The following is a 19525-nucleotide window of genomic DNA, read 5'->3' on the forward strand; positions in this document are numbered from 1 at the left end:
CTGGCTGTGCCAAATTTTGCGGCGCATTCGACACAAAGACGAGTGGTAAAACGGATGTCCTTTTGTTCGCTAGAGGTGAAGTCAATGCAGTGCAGATCCTCGGCGCCTGCTGATTGGATTGGAAAGAAGACTTGACGTCACATGTTTACTAACATGGACTCTTGATATGACTTGCTCATGGGGTGGCTAGATTTGTAGTTAGCAAATCGTTTTACGAGATATCTCGTCTACTTCATAAATTGGAGATACAATATGTGGGCCTGTTTGTAAACACAAAACTACTCTGAAAATTTATAGACATCAAGACACTTAAAGTATTCAGCAAAACTGCACTCACACCATTATTTTTCAGAAACATTCTGAAATGCATACTTTTTTAGTAAAACATAATGAATGAAAATGGAATTCCAAATGTTATTTGTAAAATTCGTAGTCCAGTTTTAAGCTGTAACAAATGAGAGTATGCGAAAAAAAAAAATCGATTTTTATGCAATTACTGCTAAACCCATTAATTTACTAAAAGTGCCACTGCGGCCAAATTGAACTGGACTACATTCTGTCTGAATACTTAAAGAATCCGAATAATTGCAATATCGTGTATACTTTGCAGTCCAAATAAGTATTTATTTTACTAAAAATAAAGAAATTTTATTTTTACCTTTATCAACTTCATTTAAAAAAATAATATGTAGTTTTAAAAAAGTACTCCTCTGATATAAAGTATGAGACTAAATTGTAAAATCCTCATTTAGGGGAACAATGTTGAAATTTTAACTGAATATTTTTGGCATTAATTATTAAAGTGATAATAAGTGAAATATAATAGTGAAATATATTACTGAAAATAATTTATCGCCAATAATCTTTAAATGTGAAATTAATCTTATTTGCTTAGACCCTAAACATGCAGTCGTGCCTTTATTTACTGTACTAAAAATTAAGCCCAAAAGTCTTCTCATTTCCTCGAAAAAAAGAAGACAAACTATTTTCATTCGCTTTAAATTAAACTAAAGAATTATTTCTAATTGACATAAAATAACCAAATAATAAACTTAAAAATGCTGCTCATGTTTTTAGAAAAGAAGCACTTATAATGACTAAGAAAATAAACAGGATGCCATATAAGCTGATTATAGAGTTTCGTAGCCGTATTTGTCGAATTTTGATCAAGAATTCCCAAAAAAGAACATTATGAGCAGGTGCATTAATTGTGATGCAAAACTCATAGGTTACCTGGTTTTATTTCAATCTGGTTTTATTTTATTCTGGTTTTATTTCTATCAACTCTTTAATGAAAGCACTACAAAAATGTTCAAATATTACTCTATGTTAACAGCTTGGCTAATTGGAATTCAAGATATGCTAGCTACATAACTATTAAATTATTTCTATATCAGTATCAATATGTAGAATGTTTTAATATAGAAGCAACTCATTATATCATTCGCTAGTAATAATGTGTTTCAAAAAGAAAAAAACAAATCGTGGGCCACTTGAACTAATTGTTGCTAGAAAACATTCAGTGTTTTTAGAATAATTCGAGCAGCAACTCACTACCAGCCTAAAGATGATTAAAATAATATAAAACTTATTCAATGATATCACTAAATGTTGAAGTTAGTAGTCTTATTTGTATGCCCAACTTATGCTATAATAATGTAATAGCTGTGTTCCTATCTTGTATGTTCTTATTTTGTTCCAATTCTTCTTACAGTATTCCCTAAGGAAATCACAGAAGACATTGCAATAAGCTCTAGTTTATTTATTCATTTATTTTTATTCCATTGACGGGATGCATATAAGCATTCTGTACCGTGCCACGCGCATAGGAAGAAAACCCGTACTTGTGATCGGGCATACTCTCAGATGACATCATTTTCTCTTGATATAATGACGTTTAGGTCGGATTCTTACGGTTTTTGTTTTCGTTGAATGACGCGCACGAGTGGCACAGAAGGAGGAAAATTATCTTTTGTTTCCTTCTGTTTCATAGAATAATAAAATTATAAAATCTTTCAAAGATGTTGCTAATATCAGAAGCAATCTTAAGCGCTTAGATTTTACAAAAGAGCTGAGTTCATGAATTTAGTGCAAAAACCAAAATACGATGATCTCGATCCAATTGTAAAAGCATTGTGCACTAGTAAGTACATTATTATTGCAATTTTGTTGCATTCTGTTCCTTTCATATTGCAGAAAATATTTCCTTTGCAAATACTATGTTATTTCCATGTTTAATATCCATGTCTTTCACATTTCTAATATTCTGTTATCTTAAATCAAAGAAAAATGTGCATTCAGTATTGTCGCTGGATTAAATACACATGTATAAGAAAGGAAACTTCCTTCTCTGAGAAACACTATTTTTATGCAAAGGTACAAGAGACGTTACACATTAAAAAATGGGCAATATTCATAAAATAATATTATTCAATTTAAAATACGTATCTCTATTTCTCTGTTCCAAATCTACTCTATTAACTTCAAAAATAAATTTTACTTTTTTTCAGAATGATTTTAAATATTGTTAATTTGCTGTGTACTATGTTAGCTCCAAACACCGTTTTTGCTATTTCCAAAAACTGACTTGTCTCGTGCTTTCGGAGATTGCATCTGTAGAGCATGGTATATAATGAACATGGAATAATGAATTGATAATCACAAAATCTCAAATATGAAGGATTTTAAACTAAGAATACATTTATTAAAAATCTCTGCAATTAATACACATTGACGGAGTTAGCACATGAAGAAATAATACTTTTTCTCTCTAAGGAAAAGAAATTGCTACATTTTTTATATTAAATTCACCACACTAGTGTTGTAAGAAGTGTAATCTCATAGCAACAGAAATACATCTCGCGTAATATTCTTTTCGGTACTGCTATCAAAATGTAAACAAATGGTATGGAGGTGTACCATTGAGCCCAAGTAAAGTCAAGGCGTTCCTAAGTGTAGAAGAAATGATGTCGTCGGAAGCCAAATCCAATCACGAGGAGGGATTTTTCTCCATGTGTGTGGAGCGGTACAGAATGCTTAAATGCTGATGGGATCCAACACGCTGATAAGCACCAAACCAAGTGTATCAGCTGTTCTATCTATGGTGAAAAGAAAGTCGCTGAGAAATGGTTCAGTTTTGTATTACTTATTTGATGGTACCACGCATATCCATGTAAATATGTCATACCTTGTATCTATATTGTATGTACCTATAGATTTTAATAATAATTTTTGTTGAAGTATTAACCATAAATAACAGTATTTAAGTTCTGTCAGTCCTTCTGCAGCTCCAGTACTGATCACGTATTCTGTCAGAGACAGCCCAATAACGTTTGGAAACTATATATATGTTCTCATCCGCATTGCATCTTTTATTCTTCCATGAACCACTCATTCGTCCAACACTCTTCATATTCCCCCCCTCCTCTCGAACAAAGATATTTCTGTCAGAGAAGCTACCTGGCCGATATGGTTTGGCTATCCCACTGTCAGTGAAAAGAAACAAAGTCACTATGATTCTCTGATTTGACTGATGTTTTGCCCATTAACTTTTTGAAAACCGAAGTTTCCGCTAACCTGTATGCATAAAATACTGAACTGCCCAAAAAGGTTTTTGAGAATCACAGTTATTTCCTCTCCTCCCCATCCATTAACGCACAAAGAAGAGTGAAGATTTCAAATGTCATCCTGTCTACGCATTTTGGGAAACTGCACCTGCTACTGCATACCTTAGGGGAGGGAAGAAAACGACATCAGAATTTCGGCCGTTTGGGGCGGTTGTGGTCGTTTGAATGAAAGGCCGTCTGGGGCGTTATGGTCTTCAAAGAGTTAACTGAAACGGATAGCAAGCAGAGTCCTGACATTAATTTTCAGTTTAATGTTCTAAAATATCATATATATATATATCTTGTATTTCATTGTCTTTGTTTAACCAAATAAAAAGGAATTCGCACATAAAAGTTGTTTCATAAGATATTTGTTCTTACATTTGTTTCATATTTTCAGGCAATTTTGAAGGCCCTTACGTGGGATTTTACAAAACTTTCGTAGTGTTATGGATTATATTTGGTCTGGGATACTTAGCCATGATCCTCAACTATATATCTCGAATGATGCGATGTAAACAAATCAGGCGAGTGGAGCGAAAATTGTCCTCCAGCATCCATCACACTCAACAAAGGGTGGGACAAAGACTTGATGAAGTCTACCACATCCTGCAAGATGTTTCTAGGGTACGTTTTGAATACATAAACTTCTATTGTATTTAAATTTAATGCCAATCATGCTGCTGTAATAAGTATACGAAATGCTGCTGTAATAAGATCATACGAAAAGAATGCTGAGATTAACAAAACATATTATTCAAAATTTATTGAAATTGTCAAAATGAATTATGTACAAAAAGATTATCAAACGACAGAAGTATTTTATTACTTCAAGTAGAATTAGAAATTTATTGTATTTGCCACATGTCACACTTCGAACTTTATTCAGACTGTTAACACGCAGAATTTTCTTGGCTTACACTCGTTAAATAAAGCATTTTTATTTGAACTTGGGGCTTTTCAACATATTAGAACTGAATAAGTCCTTATTTAATCATTTAGATTATCGCAAATAATTTTTCTTTTACATCTTTATCTCATATCCACCAAATTTTACATGGTCCTTTTCATTACATTTAACACTTGAACTATTTCTACGTGTACAAAAGTTTTCGAACAAGTTTTCATATCCTGGTATTCGTTTTCAGGTGTCTTGTAACTGAGTTATACAGGTGGATTATAAAATAACACGCCGAATTACGATTATTGGAGAAGTTAAAGCAACAAGAATCATCCTAATATTCATAAATTTGCAGGACTAGTTTGGAAGGTTTAATTATAGAATCTTCTTTAAGTATAGCTTAAATATGAAACACTCTTCAGCTGCATGGCGAAGGGGCAATATTTTATGAATATTACGCTGGACCTTGTTGTTTTAACTTCTCCAGTAGTCCTGTATTTATTAAGCACATTCCCATAAAAAAGAGATTTTCAAATAAAATGCGTAACTTTGCAATTTTTTACCGACATTTTCATCATCTCCCTGTATGTTTATATGCGCCGTGTTAATGTAACTCATTACCTGGCCTTTATTTTCTCAACCATTGGTCATAGACATATACTTCAAATCATAAAAATGTTTCAAATGACACAAATATTTATGTTTTGGTATTTTTAACTTTAAGAAAGACTTTTCAAAATTACGAATCTGACTTCTAATATATTCTCCGCTTCCTATAATTAAATTTCGAAAAAAGAGCTATGTGCATTATAGAAAATAAAACACAAAGAATATTACTCCCATTCGACAAAAATTGACCAAGCTATTTAAAGTGAAAAATCATATTCAGGGGCCGTACGCAAATTGAAGAATGAAATGTACATAATTTGTACATAATTAGAAATAAAATATCAGTTTAGAAAAAGGTTTTTATGTTAAGAGATGAAAAGAAGAGCTATTCTGTGTAAATTATTGAGAACGAAAAAGAGATCTTATTTACAGAATTTTGATATAAAATTACTTTTTGAGAAAACATTGGGAATTTTCAGCACATTGGCACATAGCCAGCTTGCAATATTATTTGCTTAAATTAAAAATTTCTCTAATTTAATAAGTTTTTCTACATAATTAATTGATCATGATTCTAACGTATTGAAACTGCATGAGATCTGTAATAATGTCATTTTAGTGTTTGAAAACTTATAAATTTATTGTGTGAAAATACTTTCGGCATACCAACTGTAACAAAATTATAAATTAAAGATTATTGGAGACTAGTAAATTGCAATAGAGCATCAATAAATGATACTTAAATGAGAAAAAATTCAACTTTGAACTTTTCTAATTTGCTTATCAACTGATCCTTTCAAAGCAAATTGAAAATGACGTCAAAAACCACAAATTTTGACATTAAATATATCGATTAATTCTTGTCCTATGGAAATCAAACGTATTGTGTTTTTATTTTATACAGAAAGTAAGTTTCGTAAATATAAGTACAAGAACCGGAACCACTTTAAAAGTTAGATTACGTAATGTTTGTAAAACTAATTTCTTTAATTTAAAAATGCCCAAACGTGATTGCGTCATTTAAAATATTTTTTAATTGGAAGTATATGTCTCGAACCAATGTTTGTGAAAATAAACGCCCGGTAAGGATTTTTGTGAATACGGTATGTGCCTATATATGTTTGTATAAAATTAAATCATAAGTTTAATTTGTAATAGCTCTTTAAGTTTAATTTTAATTTGGTTATTTCCACTTTTTTCTTAAAAATGGAAATCCATGTCCTGCAAACGCATATCTTCTCTTTCTTATGACACATATCTTGTTTTAAAAATGTGAAAAGTAAGAATGTAGTTATTGAAAAACCTAGCGAGAGAGAGAACAAGAACATGCCAAAGTTATACATAAAGTTAGGCAAAGAAACAACCTTGTGTCGGGCGTAGATTTTAGTCAAACTTAGAGCCTTCACCAAAACCATTTGTGCCTGTTAAGCTCTATATTTTTTATTCGCCCACCAGAGGTCGAGCGGTAAAGTCGCTGAACACTGGTAGTTCGGTCCGAGGTTCGAATCCCGCGAACGGGCTGGCTGCATGGGCGTTTTCGTGGTTTTCCCCATGTGTAACGTGTATACGAGCCAGTTTCCCTTAGAAAGTCCTCCACGAAGGCATCCCTTAGGCATATAGCCCTCGTGTGCTTTGCCATAATTAAATACACCAACACTATATTTTTTATTCAATTTTTGGACAAGAATAAAGTAGTAGTTAATTAGCTATGGGTGAAATTACAACTTCATTTATTATATATTTTTTGCTTTTGATCAGTTTTATATTTTTCATATTTGTATGTATTGTGTTTACTCTTTAATTTATACTTTTTGTCATTTTCAAGTAAGATTCAAATAAAAGCATTTATTTTATACAAATAAATAATTTTCCCTTTTCATATTATTTGCCATGATTTGGCTACTATTGGTATTTTTATGTAGCTGATTTTGTTTATTCATTCTAGATAGTGGTTCTCAACGTTTTTGCTCCATGCACCATTTTTAACATTGTTAGACGACCCCCCCTCCGTTTTTCTAAACTCGAAAAATACAAATACATTTTTTAAAAGTTTAGATCATTTTTAATGTGTTTGATAAATTAAGGAAGAAAAGTATAGAAAATGGGGATAAATACCAGAACTTGAAAAAAAGTAGTTTTTATGTTCATAAATTAAAAGTAAATACTTAACATGTAAATTTAACCGCATCCCTTCTTAAAACTACGAAATCCCCTCTCCGCCGGGTTTCAGAACCTCTGAACTAGAGTTTGTAATTCCGTAATTGTATGTTGACATTGTTTGTTCCAACCGCTTGAGAGTAGGTTTGTTCCTGGTATGAATTTTACTTAAGTTTATTTTACAACCATTTAAGTAATTTTTAGAAGTTTATTTTACCACCAACATTAAGTTATTCTAGGTTTTCTTTCTAGGTACTGGCACTCTCCGGTTTTTGGTAGTCTGTTAATCTATGGAGAACCCAATGGCAAACTAATTTTTTCATACTCAGTTCTTCAAGAATAATTTTACATATAGCTGCGGATCCAATGCTAAGTTCCTTCTGTATCATTTTATAAATACAGTGATTACCATTGGTCAACATTTTTCGTTTGGCCGATTGCTGAAGCTATAGTTAACAAGACTTTCTCTGTGTTCTTCATCCAGGAGAAAATTTCGGCCTCTGCGAAATTCTATGAACAATTTGAATACAGTGACACAAAATGGAGCTTCCATTCCATATGTTAATGTTAGACGTTGAAGATATTTTTCTTGATTTAACCCCACTTTAAAATCATAAAAAAATCACAGGCGATATTCCTCTGGCATCATCTAAATTTTCCTTTCCCACAAAGGTTGTGCTATGGCAAATAAATTGTGGTTACTGCCAAAATTATAGTCTGTGGACATAAAAGAATTCGAATTTAGATATCGAATGAAAAATTGTTTTTACCGCATATAGTTTGCTCCCATCTAAAACATTTCAGAGTTAGCTACGTATATATAAATAAAGTTTGTCATAAAAATATCAAAACTCTGTGTACGAATTCTGAAGGTAGATAGCAAATGCTGCATATTAATATAAAATTAAGTTGTTTAGAAATCCAAATAGAAAAGGACTACACGCCTTAGACAAAAGTCTTTCGTGACAGGCATTCTAAGGAGAGTTGACTTGTCTTTAAATTTCACATGGCATTCAAATGCAAAAAATGCTGCAAATTTTTCTGTCACCAGGGAACGAACTTGTAGTAACATACATGGAAACTCGTAGATGCATTTTTAACAAATGCATCACTTATAAGAACTTGAAATTCAAAGTAATCAATAATATCAAATAAAAGTACAAAAAAGTTATAATTATTACCATTCTAATAAGATTTAAGAAAAATTATTCTACAAGACAAATTTAATATTGCTGCCAACAAATTTTTTCTAGTTTTGGGGGAATCTCAGGTATGATGGAATTAGAAGATTACAGAAAATTAACATTTAAGAAGAATGCCTTTTATTTAAATGCTCCTAAAAGAAAGCATCTTTCTCAAAACCATTATCTTGACTCATTTAAAAAAAGTTGCATTACAGTAAACCTGTTTGGTTTCATTAGATTTTGTTTACTTTACTTTTATTTAAAAATTAAAATATCTATTTGAATATTTTAGATTCATCACTGTTAAAATTTACATTGCTTTTCGTAATATGTAATAATGATATGGTCCAATTTCCCTTAAGAATGTCTATACAGGAAGCATTCCTTCCATAGACAAATAGTGTTAGTGTACTTTATCATAATTGAATAATAATCCAATCTAAAATGTTTCTTTAGTTCTAATTTTATTCTCTCATCTAAAAATGTAAAATACCAAGCACCACGATACCATTTTAACTTTATATGTTTTAAAGTATGTAAAAATATCATAAAACCATGATATTTAATGAATTTTTACTTATTAAAAAATTTATTTTTCAGACCCGCACTATAAGACCACGGAACAGAGCTGCACTCAAAAGAATGCAGTCTTTCCCAGCTCCAGAGTTAAAGGACAGGAACCATAATCACAAAATTCAGAAACTTTTAACTCTCGTACAGACTTTGAGAGAAGAGGAGCCACCTGCAAGACCTCGACGTTTCAGTCTTCCTTTACCTGTATCTCCTACTTTGCAGCCAGCTAATTTTGGCAGAGGTTCTTTGCAAGTATTCACAACCAATGGACCATGTAGACAAAGATCAGAGAGAGAAATTGTTAGGAATGGTTATCAGAGAAAACCACAAGACAAACCAGCAACTCTTGTAGCTCCTACAGACATTGAGATTAGAACAGAGATCTTGGATTCACCGAATATTGAGAGAGACAGGAGCAGGTGCCATACACCCATGTCGAAACTAACAATAATAGATGTAATATCAGCAGAACCCAAATCAGATTTCGTGGCTGATCGTCGGACAGTTATCGATATGGAAGGACTTCAGTGCACGCGAGTTTGACACTTTTTAAATGAATAAGTCAGCAAAGCTGCAGGGTATATAGATTTCAATACAATGATCTCATATTCGTCCATACTTGCTTGAGAACATAGGTGACGGAAAACTCATCTTAAGGCCTGCAATAATCAATGTGATATCTGCCAAATTCTAGTTGAGACTCGCCTCAGATCTTTCAACAGTTGTTGATGTGGATGAGCATCAGTCCATTACTACCTTGTAAAAAGAAACTTTATGTTTAAAGTTTGCAAAACCTAGCCTTAGAGATCTAAGGCGATCCTGATCTAAGATCTTTGAATGGCATTAGAAAGCTATCGGAGTGTAATGAAACTTAAATAATTCTTCAGATTAAGAAACACAGTGAAAGTTATTTTCGTTTCAGAAATACCACTACATTAGTTTCTTCAAGAAGCAGGTTGTTTCTCTTGAGAATGAACTGATATAAGATATCAGAAACTTTGCCATTGAAGAAATTTTGTGTCAGAATTCCTTAGAAACATTTCTGTTCCAAACCAGAACTCATTGCACATTTTGTAGTTTCTCTTGAGAATAAACAGGTTGTTTCTCTTGAGAATAAACTGATATAAGATATCAGAAACTTTGCCATTGAAGAAATTTTGTGTCAGAATTCCTTAGAAACATTTCTGTTCCAAACCAGAACTCATTGCACATTTTGTGGAAACAGAAACTTCTGTGTTGGATGCATTTTAAAATTCTCAAAACCATGATTTACCACTAAATACCTCATGATTTTCATGAAGATTAAGTCATTATGAAAATACTATTTTTTTACAATTTCAAATCTGCTCGAAGGCTAGTTTAGTGGGTATGTTATCTAAACAAAATTATTCTGGGCATTTTAAAGGAAGTTTATATAAAAAGCTAATTTCTATATAGCTCATTTGATTGCAAGTTTTGAATAACATACAGAAAGTACAAGCCAAAAGATTGTTTCAAAAAATATACATGTAATTTTATCATTGAAGTAATATGCCTTACTTAATTTACATTCATCCTTTTAGTTCTCAAAATGTGATAACTAAGTGCTTTTCAAAAACAGATTTCATAACATTCAAGAGCATCCGCATGCATGATGCGCTAATAAAACTCTTTCTTACAGTCAGTGCAATTATTTCAGCTAGTTTTAAAGTGGAAAGTGTTCCAAGTGTTCTAAGGTTGTGGAAATATTGCTCAATGTTTCCTAATGAGTCTTAATAAGAACTTATATGACAGAAAAGTACCGATTTATATTAAGGTCTATGGCTTAGTTACATAGTGATGTCATTTCTACCACTTAAAAGTAGTGTACTATGTTCCTAATCCACAATCATTTCTCACATTATGTTTCATATAACATAAGTACAATGGAGAAGATGAAACATATCATTTTTAGTATACTTCTTTTATGTTTAATCATTTGTGTAAGTGATTAATTTAAAATTTTACATTAGAGATAAATGTATAAAATTCTGGAAGGTAAAATGGTGCTTAACAATTCTTCTCTTCATTACAGACATAAATTTGATTAAAATTTAGTCAAATCTAAGATGTTACTGATTCGATGAAATACTGCAGATTTGTTTTATACCTCAGAATGCTATTCTAATATTTTATGTCTGTAATGATGACTTTTTTCCAAATATGCGAGTTTAAAAGAAATATTATACCATTTTTCCTTTTAAGAATTAGTATTATGAAATCTATCAGTTATAGGTTTGATTTCTACACTTCTGTTGCTGTATATATATGTTATTGAAAAGGTAGCATACTAAAGAAAAAGTATTAACATATTCACTTCAAATAACTATATTAGTTTTCCCAAAAGTAACATATTTATAGAACTGATCAGTATTGCCATGCCAGAATTATGCTCTCTTTTTCATCAAAAAATGTATAAATTGGAAACTACTAAAAATAAAAATGTTATAGAGATTCTCAACCGGGTACGCTAGAAAAAAATAGATGGTATGCAAATAAACAAAGTGTTTTTTAACTATTGAATTCAAAAATTAAATACCCCAACATCCTGTTTACATTTTTTTCTCTAACACTTGTAAATTTATGCGATCTGAGCTTTGTTGAAAATCAATAGCCACTCATAGACTTTAGCAAAATAATCTGTTTTTACTTTCACAAATATTCTTTTAGCCATATGCATAATAAAATTTGTCATAAATGGTGTTTTTAAAAGAAGTTATAGAAATTAATGTTGTATTTGATAAGAAATAGAGTTGATCGATTTATTAGCATGTCTAAACTTTATGTCGTCACCATTTCCAGACTCGTATTTCTCTATTAGAATCATTTTTATGTAGATTTGTTGTCTATAAGAGCAGATATTTTGTCTTCTTGGCTTTTATTCCTTACTCTTCTACGCGATTTGAGAATATAGTCGTTTGATTTTAAAAAACTCTTAATATATCTTTCATTTCAATATTTGTGAAAAAATAATAAAACAAACCTTTGATTTTCCAAATGGAAAAATGACTATGATTGACTAAGCGTAATTGTAAGTGATGATTCACAGGTGATGGATCCAGGACAATCTACTAACACTAAGAATACTGAAAAGAAAAAAAAAAAAAAAAAACTTTAAAAAATATATTGAAAGTTATTTAACATTTTGGATTTATTTCGAATGGAGATGGAATCTCAACCTCAGTGTGTTGTTTGCGGTTAACTGTTAACCAATCAAAGTATGAAACCATCCTTTCTTAAAAGACATTTTGAATCTAATCATGCTAATTTGAAGGATAAATCTGAAGAAAATTTTAAGAGTAAATTATCGGAGTTCAAAAATCGCAAACAAGTAATGAAAGTTTTTGTTAATTAAAAAGCTTTAGAAGCTAGTTGCATACTAAGTCTAAAAATTGCCAAGACTGGGCAGGCTCATACTATTGGAGAAAACTTTTATATTACCAGCAGCTAAAGATATCGTTTTAACATTATTCAACGAAAAAGCGGCTGATGAACTTAATAGTCCGTTATCAAATGATACATTGAAGTCGATGAATTCATGAAATGGTTAATTCTATAAAAGAAACTCTTATTCAAAAAACAAAACACAGTGAGTGTTTTGCATTGCAGTTGGATGAAAGTACCGATATAACGATTTTTGTTCAGTTATTAGTTTACATTTGTTCAGTTATTACTTACATGCATTTCGAAGGAGATGAAGGAATTGCCAAAGAGTCTTTATTTTGTGAATTTCTTCATGAAAGAGCAACTGCAAATTAAATTTTCAAAGTAATTGATAATTTTATGTCAGAGAATGATATTCATTGGAATAAATTCATTGCCGTATGCTGCAACGGAACTTGGGCTTTAACAGGGAAACATTTTGTGTTATTTCTCAAATAAGGAAAGTCGCACTTGAAACTAAATTTACTTATAGCTCCAGTCATCCTAAAGCTTTAGTAGCCAAAACAAACCCTAAAAACTTAAAATTCGTTTTGAATCAAGCTGTGAAAATTGTTGATTTTATTAAAAGCCAAGCTTTAAATTCAAGAATATTTTCGATTTTATGCCATGAAATGAACAGTGAACTTGAAACGCCTACATTCCGAAGTTAAGTGGTTATCCAAAGATAAAATTTTAAACTGTCTTTTTGAATTTCGATCAGAAATTCAAATTTCCTCTATGAATTTGAACTGCAAAATTGTTTATTTAGTAAATTATGATTAGTGTGTTTAGCATATTTAGCTGATATTTTTGAAAAGCTAAATGAATTCAATTTAGAATTACAAGGACAAAGCATTAATTTGTTTACTATTACAAATAAAATAAATGCAATGATAACGAAACTTGAGCTAATAATCAAAGAATTGGATAATAATATTTTAAGCTTTTTACCACTTTTAGAAAGTTTTCTAACCAGAAATAATTTGAAAATAAAAGAAAAAAATAGCATTAGACATTAAAAATCATTGTTTTTTATTGATAAATAATTTCAGCACGTATTTTCCTGAGGATTATGAAAAAGAAAATTGCATTAGAAATACATTTTGTTCAAATGTACCTGAAATTTTATCTCGTGGAGAAAAAGAACAGTTGATAGATATTTCCTGTGATCTAACTTTAACTGAAGATTTCAAAAATAACACACTTATTAACTTTTGGCTGAGCCGAAAAAAAGCATTTAAATGAATTTCAAATAAAGCACTTAAATTTTTATTGCCTTTTTGCAAACCTAATTGTGTGAAGAAGAATTTTCTTCCATGTTATATTTGAAAAATAAATACAGAATAAAATGAAAAGTAGATCCTAATTAGCGGTTAAAAGTAAGTGAAATAAGATCAGACATAAAGAAATTGATCTTTCTTAAACAGGCCCAAAAATCTTGCACTTTGTTCAGTTTTTTGAACTAAAACATTATAACTTAAAATTTTGACAGTTAATATGATAACCAATTTTTAATCTAACATTTTTTTTATGTGTACATATTTAATACAAATAGCCAATAGGCTGTGCAAATGGTAAAATACATTTTTTAATATTTCTATCGAGAAATTCAAGAATAATCATTGTAAAATGTAGTGGTGGTACTAAAGTTTCTCAATTTTTGAAAAAGGTACGCTTTAGTCGAAAGGTTGAGAACTGCTGTTCTAAAGCAAATGTAAAGTAATTTTCTGTTAAATATATATAAAAGAATTGAGAAATTTTTTTTTTTTTAAATCAAACGCAGATAAAATCTTAAAACTCGACGAAAACAATTTCACAGATCCATGATAAGGGCGTGTGCCCCTTGATAGTTATATCAAGTATTTTATATATGCCAATTTTTTGTAAAATAAAAATTAATTTCAATAGGCTTTCTTTGTTGACGAAAATATTGTCTATTTCATCCCATTTTATGTGTATGAACGAATGTCAGAAAAATACAAATTGTTTTGAAATGATGTTAATTTTCATCAATATTTCTTAAAATTTGTTAGCATAATTACTTTTACACCTGTGAATTAAGTAAAAATTATAATAGAATTTGGGATATTCATAGCTTTTTATCAAGCAATCATGACAATATGTTACAATTTATTTTTAGGTATTATTATGATTTTAAACTGATTGTGATTGAATTCGAAATTAATTTTAATAAGTTATATACTTCAGGCATTATGTTGCGTATTGTGTAGTTTACAGTCGTTATGTCATTTCATAAATTTTCAGTGTTCGAAGCAAAGCAATATTTAAATCTATAAAGCATATTTATAAATTATCTCATAATTAATAAACATCAAATTAAAAAAATATAATTTTTTAAGAGATTACTGTAGTAATTAGTAATTTTGAGATTAATGTAACTGTGTGAATGTATATGTGTAGATTATGTAATATACTTTCAGTTATATTTGAAGATTTAGAAGTTACATGTTGCCTTATTAATATAACTTTTCTGAATACCAACAGAACAAAATGATCAGGCTTCTAAGATCTGTCATAATTAAAAGCATGACTCTTATCATCAAGTTTTTCTTAAGCTTTTGTCTCAACATTCCAAAAAAGAAAAATGCAGCTGTTTTCTCTGTGAGACTTAACAAAGTCTTGTTATTTAAAAACAAGGTAAACAGCTTCTACCATTGGCATAATTTTTAGCTCTGTTGAATGATCTATTTTAATGCTTAAATTTTTTTCTGACATTAAAGTATCACCTCCTAAGTCAAAAAGAAAACTGTTTTTACAAAATGTACGTTAAAATGAATGAAAATTTATTTAATTTTCTCCAGTTTTGTTTTTATTATAAAATCGATACTATAAAAAACAGCGTTATTTTAGTTCTATATTGTTTCAGGTTATATTTGTCATATTTATAGCACGATGCTACCAAACAACACAATGAAATTACTGTTGCTAAAATTTTATACTGTTCATAATTTTTTTTTTTTTTTTTTTTATTTTCTGCAGATTTCTGTTGACGAATATTTCTTCATCATCTAGCAGATTTTAGATAATTTGTATTCCATGCACTTTTGTGTGCCTTATTTAAAATGCATTCGAGGTGTACTAGTAAACCATTTTTCCTGGCTAAAAACATGAATGCACAGTGATTTTGTTTTTCAAAGTTGCAAAATTAAAATAAATAACTTAAGATTTCCTTCGAATGAGTGCAAGAGGAAATCTTTTAGATAATACATAAAACAATTTATGCTTCACTTTTTTATTATTTCTTGTAAAAAAGGAGTCAAAGAATGTTCAAACCATTCACTACTGTTTTTTGAACTTACAGCATTTACAGATTACTCCAAGTGCATTTTAGAAAATGCAGTGAACTCTGTGAGAGAGAGAAATAACTATTTGTATATAGTCTGTTATATTCCTGTGAAATTCAATAAATGAATTTTTAATTATTTGTTTGTTTTGCTTTAGTCTTTTCAATTAGTTACATGATTTAGTGTAATCCATTCCAAATACGCAATAGCCTATTAAGCTAACCTGGAATTCTATGCACTGTAGTTTTTTAAGTGCTTTCAGTGAGCATTTCCATCCCTTAAAAAAAATCAGATTATGAGGTATCCAAGATCTTGTTCTCGTAAATCAAGACAATAAAAAATCAGGCCTTGGAAATGAAATGTTCTGCATTCACCTAGATGGTTTGCATTACTTTCCATCATATCTTTGATTTTGATTTTTAATATTTTAATATTCAGCTTACATTCTAATGTATATTCTTTTGTTTAAACATGCTATTTATTACATATTAGTTTTTTTTTGTCTAAAGGGCTTTGTCCCTGAGGGACTATTGTTTTCTTTTTGCGATTTTCCTTCGAATTAAGGCTCGTTTCCACTGCTGCATATGTGTTTCTCCAATCAGCGTGCGAATTCACTTTGATTGACATCTGCAATGTGGGGTGATGCATGACGTACGGATGGAGTTCAACTTCTATCCGTATGTCTGCAGATGCGTTGGGGTCACGGGGTAAAAAAGAAGCAATCAGGTGTTGTCACCAATAGTGGCAGAAGTAGCAATGAAAGCTCGCTTAGGGAAAGAATGTTTCGATAAAAAATATTTATTTCTGAATTAATATTATAGCGAGAAATCTGCGTGCTGAAAAAGACAGCAATTAGCTGAATTTAGTTAAAAAAGATAACTGCAATTACAGTACTTGTTTGCAGATAAAATCAGGCGTAAAAAATATAATTTCAAGTCCATGAAATAGCAAAATTTGTCCTGACAATTATTTCCTAGTTCTGCATACACATTTGCCTTTAATGAAACTGAACATCTGACTATATCAAACTGCTGTAGCAAATCACATATGGCATTAAAATTATTTTTTCTTTTGAAACAGGTAAAAACTAAAAATGTTAAAATTAAATTTGATAGCCTTTTAAATATTCCATTGCATTAAAGAGTATGTTAAATTTGTATTTCTCTATTTATAAATATACCTTTTTGGCTAAGAGCATGTAATATATTTTTAGCAGCCCGTGTAACTTCAATCGAAATACTACTTTAAAAGATAATGTTTTTTGTAAGAAATGTATTAGAAGCTGAAAAACAAACTCTGGTGACTTTTTTAGACGATAGCACACTGAAATAGAACCAAAAAGTTTAGTTTTAAGAATTGGTTTACTTGATGATGTATATAAGCCAAAATATGCATACCATTCTCGTATGATGATAGCTTAGTGGTAAAGCTGATGGTAACAAGGTTTAACTTTTGGGGTCGTGAGTTCGAATCCCATATGCTTTTTCCACCCTGTCTGCAACTTTCTTAGCTTCTTGCTTCAATTTGATGTATATTCGTGTTTTATAATTTATTTCTATTATTATATGCATTAAACATTGTTTTATTTATGCTCTTATTTATTTAAATTTTCCCCACAAAAAATTTTGAAAATTATATAATGCGAATTTGAAGCATGCCCTGTACATATATATATATATTTTCGTTTCACTTTTATGTGAACGTATATTCATGTGCTCAGACTTTGGGATGTTTCCAGCTCTAAAATTAACATGATACAGTATTAATGCCATAATTTTTTTAAAAATTACTATAATAATTGCTTTTAAATTCAGTCCTCTCCAGCAGAACTACAGGAATTAATTAATTAAATATTTCCATTTTCTTTACCTAACGTGTGTGTATATATACATATATATATGTAAGATAAAAATGTATGAATCAGAATTATAATATAACTATAAACATTAATTCTTCCTATTCTAAAATCGTAATAACTTATCTGCATTGCGTCACTGAAATTAATCATGCGATCTTACGTAACCGTTAATACCAGATGCCTCTTAACAACCAATCACCGAATTGTAAACCAAAACTTTTCTCTTCGCATGCTTCCATTTTGCATAACTACGTACTTCAGCTTTGCTCTTTACTCTGCTAAGATGTAATTTCGCTGGCTTGCTTTCTATCTCAACAATATCAAAAATGTAAATCTTCTGTGGAAAGGCACGACTAGAGTGCCAAGTGATTGTGGCCACAAATATCAATTGGAAATAAAAATGGAATTAAAACTGCCTCGACTGCCAAGTTCTTTAAATACTACGCAATAAAAATTCTTCTTCAATATGGGTCTAATCACGCATCTACAGTGTTCTGTCTTTTCCTTTTTCTTGTGATTTTATTATTATATATATATATATATATAAAGATAATATTTTATGAATTATGCATAAAATAAAACTGCCCATAGTGCATTTTAAAACAAATAAGATTTCTAATAAATTATCCAACTATGACCTGAAGAAATTAAAAATGAAGAAATCGATGCTAAAATTTTATATGTTACCTGCTTCTTCCCCAAATTTTGGCATATTTTAAAAATATACAATCTCACATGGCAGTCAGCGGTATACAAGCATAGCAAATTTTGTGTAAATATTGTGAACCTTCTTTACAGTTGCTCTGTAGTACCAACTATTTTTTAATTCATTTAACTTTTTTATTTTATTTGTTTATTTTTTTCAATAACAGTACACTTTAGTTTTAATAATATATATATTATTTCCTTAATATTTAAGGCTTCTAGAAACACAAAGAAATGTTTTTAATTTACTTCAGCTTCTATGCAATTAGTGATGTTCATAATATGCATTATAACCTTACCTATCTAAATTGCTAGTGTACTTTACTTTCGCAGTTCATATGCAGAAATAAAAATTTCCAATAACATGGAATTTCCTTTCATAACCGCCCTGTTTCTTTAAAAGTAAAAGAAACAAAACTTTTCTGCATTTTACTTCAGGATCAATATCAAATCCAAAATAAACAATACTCGCTTAAGCTGGAAGGACTGGCGAATAGTGTTTGCGGACCAGCAATTGAGAAACACTGCTCTACAAGAGAATGTAAAACGGTAAGTTAAGCTCGGTTTCGGGACGTAGCAGAAATTTTGCCCCGTAGGAATAAAGAAAATTTTTAAATATACTTTTCACGGATAGTTCACATCTGATATCAATAAACTATTTCATATTTTTTGTAATAAAGGAATAATGTTCAGATGTTCAGCCAAAGAACCTCTATGCATATTCTTTGGTTCAATACAATTTGGAACAATACATATTCTTTGGTTCAATACAATTTGGAACAATACATATTCTTTGGTTCAGCGTCGTAACTCACAAGCTGGTTGATTAGTGCCAAAATATTACAGTGACACCTTATGGTGGAAAATGAAAATAATCTACAGATACACGGCAGTGGAAACACTTGTACGAATGCCGTAGGCGTGTCTTCAACTGATGCAACGCGTTCGCACGCAGTAGTGGAAATGGACCTTAACCCTTTCTCTGCTGCGAGCTCTCCGTCTAGTTTTAAAAAAATTGCAAGATGTAACAAGCGACAAATGTGAGCACATTCTAGTGTTGCCAACCTTCAAATACAAAAATTTCAACCTCTTCACATCGTTTTTCTTTGCTCAAGTTTCATAATAGCAATTGAATTTGATTAAAAAACTTCGTTGTCATTTGCTTAACTTCTGCTTTTTGTAAATAA

The 19525-nt window shown here is 30.3% G+C and overlaps 1 protein-coding gene across 4 annotated transcripts in view; it reads left to right on the forward strand.

The window, feature by feature from the left end:
* LOC118191847 (potassium channel, subfamily K, member 16-like) overlaps nt 1–18049 on the forward strand; it is a 277734-nt gene extending 259685 nt beyond the window's left edge. For all 4 annotated transcript variants that reach the window (XM_085813392.1, XM_085813393.1, XM_085813395.1 and 1 more), the window contains 2 exons: nt 4006–4232; nt 9057–18049. In XM_085813392.1, the coding sequence (XP_085669518.1) occupies nt 4006–4232; nt 9057–9572 (743 nt within the window). In that variant the 3' untranslated portion in view covers nt 9573–18049. The remainder of the gene's footprint in view (nt 1–4005; nt 4233–9056) is intronic.
* Nucleotides 18050–19525: the final 1476 nt, after the last annotated feature.

The sequence above is a fragment of the Stegodyphus dumicola genome, chromosome 3 (assembly GCF_044657685.1).
Source record: "Stegodyphus dumicola isolate Sdum_Otavi_A_Nest chromosome 3, ASM4465768v1".
NCBI classification, from domain to species: Eukaryota; Metazoa; Arthropoda; class Arachnida; order Araneae; family Eresidae; genus Stegodyphus; species Stegodyphus dumicola.